Here is a 6,798-nt window from a genome sequence, read left to right as displayed (position 1 = left end):
ATGAATATTGTTGTACATGTGGGTCCTTTTCCCTTTTTTATCATCTCTTTGGGATACAACCAAGTCTGACATTCTTAATCTATATCTTCTGCCACCCCAGGGCTAGATGCCCTGCCCCGAGATGCAGAAGGGGTGGATGGCAGTCTTCTCCCTTTCAGGGGTGTCCTGGTCACTCTTCTCGCTCCCCGTGTCCAGCTCGGTTCGCCCATCCCCCACCCCTCGCTCCTCACCCGGGAGAGGGCGGGGAATAGGCGCCTGACTCAAGCGAGCTCCACAGTAAGCTCCTTCCTCCCGAGAGTCCCGGGGTAGCCGCAGGTGTGTGTATGGGGGGGGGGCCTCTACCGCCCCCGCCCTCACGCTCCCCGCAGTCCCGCTTCGCCCGAGACTCCGCACGTCCGGGGAGAGGCAGGCGCGGGCGCGGGAGGCCGCGGAGCAGCCCCCCAGCAGTAGGAGCAGCGACAGCGGCAGCATCAGCAGCATCACGCGCGGCTCCGAGGCACCCGAGGGGTGTGTGCAGAGCGAGGGGTGGGGCCTGACGCGGGAGGGGCGGGCCGCGCATGCGCCTTGCCGGGCGCCGCTGGTGGAGCTGGGAGATGGCGGCGGCGGCGCAGCGCTGAGAGTGTGAGCAGCGAGCCCGGGAGCCGCCGGCCCGGCCCGGCCCCCCCTCCCTGCCCTTCCCTCCCCTTCCCCTCCCCTCCGGGCCCCGCTCCACCGCTCCGACCCCGCCGTCCGAGCCCCGCCATGGGTAACGAGGCCAGCCTGGAGGGGGGAGCCGGGGACGGGCTGCCGGCTGCGAGTGGCCCCAGCCCCAGCCCCAGCCCCGGCTACGGCCCCAGCCCTGGCCCCGCGGCGGGGAAGGCGCCTTCAGCACCAGGAAGCGGACAGCTCCCCTCAGCCGTCGCTGCGCGAGCGGCCACAGCCCAGCAGCCTCCGGGCCCCGGCCCCGGCCCCGGCTCTGGCCCCGGCCCCACCACCGACACGGCCAGGTAAGGCAGCCCGGGCCAGGGGGGTCCGAACCCTCCCTCCCAGCCGTCTCCGCTGGCCCCGGACTGCAGCGGGCGCGGGCAGAGGCCCGGCTCCGGCTCTCTCTCCTGGGGGGCAACGTCGTGGGCTTGGCCAACCGGGATGCTTTAGGTTAATGAGTCTGGAGAAGGGATGAGAAGGTTGGGGAAGGGGCAAGATCTCTGTGGGGAGGGGTGTCCTAACAGAACAATAACAGCAAGAAATAGCTCCCTTTTCTCTGGTGTCTTAGGTTTACAAAGCTGCTTCCTCACAGCCAGTTCTGGGTGGTAGATCCAGTGAGGAGTATTATACCCATTTATTAGAAGAGGAAGCTGAGTCTCCAAGAGGTGGAGTGACTTGCAGGGGGTAGCTAGATGGGAAGAGGAGAGAGAAGAAGACGGGGCCCCTGGCTGGGTGAATTCTCAGCCTCTGGTGGGGGAAGGGGTGCAGTTATCAAGGATTAGGGGCGTGAGTAGGTGCAATCATCTTCATCCAGGGAAGATGGAACTCTGGATTCATTTGGGGTGTGTGGGAGGAGGTGGGACCGAGGGAGGGGGCGCTTGGTGTTCGTGCTGGAAAACTGAGAGAATGGGGCTTAGCTCAGAGAAGAGCCCTTGGGTCCATCCTTCTGACAGGGATGGAACAAGTAGCAGGGAAGCCAGAGCATAAATAAGGTCTGTAGGGGAGGTGAAGAAAGCTTAGGGCAGAGAGGAGGAGGAGGAAAAGAGAAAAACACCGATTACAATCTGCTAGGGATAGGGATGTGAGATAGGATGCAGTGTAACTCAGTGAGAGAGCTAGATGAGTTAGAGTTCATGGGCAAAAAGGGTTCAGATCGGGGCTGTATGTGTGTAGAACAATATAGCTTATTGGATACTAACATCCTTTTTTCAAACTGTACTTTGAATCTTGTCTCATCTAGTGTGAGCAAAGCAGTCAACTGGAAAGTGTTCCCTTTCTGCACCCAGCTAGATCCCAAGTCTTCTCTCATCAGTGCATTAGCTTAGTGCAGTGTCCGTTTTTTATTTCACAGTCTGGAACTCCACACCAGCACATTGTACCCCAAATCTGATTACTCTAAATGCAGCTGGTTTGGAGTATTAAATAGGTGATTATGTAACCTCAGCTCTGTAGATCTAGCTACATGGGGGAAATTGCTAAATGAAAAAAATGTTATAAGTATTTGTAAACATTTTCCCCTCATTCCGTGATCTGGGAAAAGCACCAGTGAGGGTGGTTCATTGGGAGAAATATGTTGTGTGAAGTAGCTTCATTTTCGTGGTTGATAGAATCGTATAGATATAATAAATAGTAGCATGAATACAGGGACAGAGTGTATACATTCAGGATGCTAAAAGCAACTTAATTAACACAACACATCTAGCAGGGTCATGAGCTCTACCTGTAGCATTTAGTGACAGTATTTTGATGTCAAATTAAAATTGTGTTGAAATCTTCTAGCACCAATTTTGTTCTCTGTCGCCTTAGGTTTTAGTCTGTAAGACATATAACTCTCAAGGAAAAATATGAAAAAGCACCCTAAGAACCATGAAATATTTGATAGAATGCTGGGAAAATGGCTTGGAAATAGATGTTAACTAAAATCCTGCAAAACCAACCAAATGGTTATGAATGCAGTGTAGGGAAAATGCCTGTCAGTAATAAAACATCACCCTGAAAACTCACATAGGCTACCAGGAGATGACAGGTTGAAATGGAAGGCATTATCTCTGTACCATTTTCTTTAAATCAAACAGGCTGGAGTCAGAGTGAAGCTAGAGGTAGCTTTGGGATTCACTCTGAATCTGGTCATTTATGCTCCCGTGCTTTTCTGTGTAGGAGCTAATTGCCTGTGATGGAACATTATTTTTGATTGTTCAGCTGTCCAAGTATGTATCTATTTCCTAACAACTCAAATTTCTTAGACAACTGGAAGTAATGAATGGTTGTTATTGAAATTGTAAGCCTGCCACTGCCGGGTTGCTTTGCAAATCAATTCTACGAGCATTATTTTTATGAAGACAAAGCTAGGGACATGTGTTCATTTGCCATGAATTATTTTAATCCATTTAATATTGTACCACTCCTAATATTGTGAGCATTCTTCATTTTGCTGCGTATTGTAGTGGTATTTGGATTTTGGCTGGAGGCAAACTCCCTTCTGAGAAGCTGTAGTGCTGTCACTCCCAGTGAAAGTCAAAATAACTGAACATAAAAAAACACCTTGTCACTTGGAAGTTCTTGATATAAGGGAACTCAATATTTGATTTCTCATTACCAGACTGGTTCTTTTGATTATGGTCACTTTGTAATGCTACCATCTACAGTTTTTATAAAAATACAAATTTTATTTTCATTTCCATTAACAAGTACCAGTATTCCAACGTATAAACAGAGCATAAGAAAATAAAATAAGAAAAATGAGCATGTAGGATAAAACTCAAAAAACCCCAACCCCAACAAAAAACAACCCAAGAACATGAATGATTGCATTACTATCTATACATTTGTTATGTACTGATCATTAACCCTGCCCTAAAAAACTCATTTATTCATCTTAGTGTGGCAGTACCCATACAATCCTCGCTTTTATGATACTTTTTTTATCTTCTTTTCAGTCTATAACATGGATTTGTTGCTGTGCTTACTGTCTTTAACTATGTAATTGTAGTTAATGTATATTTTTTCTATTGGTTTGGCTTTCTTTACTCTCCATCATCACCTCATGTAAGTCTTGCCATATTTCTTTGAATTCTTCCTATTTGTTGTTTTTTTGTAGAATATTCCATTAAATTCTATAACCATTTGAAATAGCTATTGAAATTGGGTAGTGTCAAAGGTCAGCTCAGAATAGTGGGAGCAAAGACCAGTGTCTATAGCTCTTGTCCTGTTTTACAAGATCACATTTTGTTTATATTTCACTATCTATCAATACTCAGAAACAAACAGACAGATGGGGAAAGATTGGGGAACATTTCCACCAAAGGTTGGAAACTGGGGCTAGGCAGTACCATTGACAACAGAGCTCTGTGATCTACAAGCAGTTTTCCCCGGGGACCACTTCAATTCCTTGGGTTTTAGGAAAACAGAGAACATGGGTGGGCAGTGCCAGAGTGACCCTAGGCGTTGGAGTAGCACAGGAGAGGACCTCCTCCTTATTGTCAGGTTGGAGGCCCTGGAAAAGCAAGGATCCTTTTCTCTAGCTGTAATTCAGCTTGTCATATTGGCTCAGCCAGAGCAGCACCTAAACTGTCTATCCTCCTTTTCCTTTAGCATCAAAATGGCTTCCCATTTCCTCCTGTCAGAGTATCCTGGGTCCCTGCTGCCAAATTTAGCCTATTCAGCTCTGTGCTACTGGTGAACAGATTGGACCATTGAGGGAAAAAGACCTGAGAGATGCATTTCTGAGTGTTCAAAAAAAGAGCCAAAGGGAAAGGATGACATACCTGCTTATAGCAAATTTACAAATTTAGCGGCAGTCTTTCCAGTCCAATTAATTAACTTCACTTCAATTTATTTAGTGCTTACTGTGCCTAACACACAATGCTACATGTTAGGGAAGATTGAAAGGTGATGAAAACATGGCCTTCATCCTCATGGAACCCACTGTCTAGTAGAGAAGATAACAAAAATTACATATACAAATAACTGTAATGTAAGGCAGAATGTGCCAAGATAATGATTGAGAAGTAGTATGATAATTAAAAGCCTCCTATAAGATGAATGAAAAACAGGAAGGGGAGAGTAATCATCTCACCCAGTCACAAGAGAATTAAACTGTTTATTAATATAATGCCACAATAACAGCCCTTGTTACCAGGAGCAGCTTCTATATTTTCTTACACTATGCTGACTTAGCATTGTACCTGTGTCGACACTACTCTCAGAAGCCAAGTGGGGCAAGAGAGCTTGATCCAAATCCCTGCAAATGGCAACACCCACAGTCTTGAAGCCTGCTACTTGAAGTTAAAGAAAGCCAGGATACCAGGAAGGGTGATGGAGAGCTGGGCATGGAAACACTTTTCTACAGGTTTTCAATCATTTTTTTTCAAGACTACATTGCCCTTACACGACCCAGACTGGTTGTGATCTGTTTCCGAATCAGTCAGTTAGTCTGGTAATAACCATTTCTTGAGTGCCTAAATTAGGCCCTGAGGAGGACCCTGAGCTGAATAAAATATAGGCCCTGCTGTCAAGGACCTTAGATTCTTGTTGGAGAGACAATATGAAAAAAGTCAGGTGATGATGCAGGACAGGACTATGAAATGCCACAGGATGGTGAATGATTGACAGGTGAAGGCTAAGGCTAGTAAGTACCTTCAAGGAAATGTGGTAGAGGATAAACAGCATTGGTTTTGGAATCAAAAGATTTTGGCTTTGAAACCTATCTCTGCTGCTTCCTATTTGGGTGATTTGGGGTAAGTTACCTTCTCTCTTTCTGTCTCTGACTGTCAAATTGTTGCATGCTGAAGCGCTCAGAGAAGGCTCCACAAGAGATGGAGAATTTCAAGAAGGTAGAAAGGAAGGACTTCTTTAAAAACTTATCAAGCACCTACTATATGCTAGACACTGTGCTAAATGCTTTGCAAATATTGTTTCAATTGAACCTCAAAATAACCCAGGGAAGTGACTGCTATTATTATCCCCATTTTACAGGTGAGGAAACGGAGGCAAACAGAAGTTAAGTGACTTGCCCAGGGTCACACAGCTAGTAAGTGTCTGAGGTTAGATTTGAACTCAGGTCTTCCTGACTGCAGGCTCAGTGTTCTATCCACTATGCTACCTAGCTGCAAGAGTTGAAAAGGATCCCATTGGCCATCTAGTCCAACCCATACCTGAACAAGCATCCCCTCTGCAGCATACTGAATGAGTGACTCATTTACCCTTTGCCTGAAGCGCTCTAGTGAAGAGGAATTTGTTACCTCTTGAGGAAGCCCACCCTACTTTTTGGCAGCCCTAATCCTTTTGCAGTTTTATCTTACATTGAATCTAAATTTGTCTCATTGCAATATCCTTCAATTGCTCTTGGTTTTGACCTCTGGAACCAAGCGAGGAGGTCTAATTCCTGTTTCATGTGACAACCCCTCCCAGGGGTGGGAAACCTGCAGCTTTGAGGCCACATGTGGCTTTCAGGTGTAGCCTTTTTGACTGAGTCCAAGTTTTACAGAATAAATCTTTTTTTTAAGGGGACTTGTTCTGTGATGTTTGCATTCAGTCAAAGGGCCACCCTTGAGGACCTAGAGGGCCACGTCTGTCCTCGAGGCCACAGTTTCTCCACCCCTGCCTCAGATCGTTGAAGATAGCTACCATGTCTTCTTTGTTTGATGTTAGACATTCTTGGTTCCTTCAACTGAATCTTATGGGGCATGAACTTGAGGCCCTTCACTGTTGAGGTTGTTCTCCTCTCTATCTTTTTAATGGCCTTCCTAAAATGTGGCACCTGGAACTGACAGTATTCCGAATGTGGTCTGAACAGGCAGAGTGGATTGGGACCGTCACCTCTCTAGTTCTGCTTGCCACAGTTCTCTTAATGCAACCTAACTTTGCATTCGCTTTCTTGCTCCCGTGTCCCACTGGTGACGTCTTTTGAACTTTGGGGACACTAAAACACTCAGTTCTTTTTCAGGTGAACCACCTTGGAGTCAGGAAGACCTGTGGTCAGGTCGTACTTCGACACATCGCAGCTGTATGACCTTGGGCAAGCTACTTAACTTCTCAGTGCCCTGGTCCTTAACAAGATGCTTACAGTTTGCCAGGGCCATAAAGCAGAGTTTCCACGACAGTAGCTGTCAATAT

At 46.8% G+C, this 6,798-nt stretch overlaps 1 protein-coding gene across 1 annotated transcript in view; it reads left to right on the top strand.

The window, feature by feature from the left end:
* Positions 1-741: 741 nt before the first annotated feature.
* The window catches only part of BSN (bassoon presynaptic cytomatrix protein), a 235,341-nt gene continuing 229,284 nt past the window's right edge, over positions 742-6,798 (top strand). Inside the window, 1 exon segment of the mRNA XM_027836899.1 lies at positions 742-986. Coding sequence (XP_027692700.1) covers positions 742-986 — 245 coding nt within the window.

Source organism: Vombatus ursinus, unplaced genomic scaffold (assembly GCF_900497805.2).
Source record: "Vombatus ursinus unplaced genomic scaffold, bare-nosed wombat genome assembly UNPS02014820.1, whole genome shotgun sequence".
Lineage (NCBI taxonomy): Eukaryota > Metazoa > Chordata > Mammalia > Diprotodontia > Vombatidae > Vombatus > Vombatus ursinus.
This window is presented reverse-complemented; position numbering and strand designations above follow the sequence as displayed.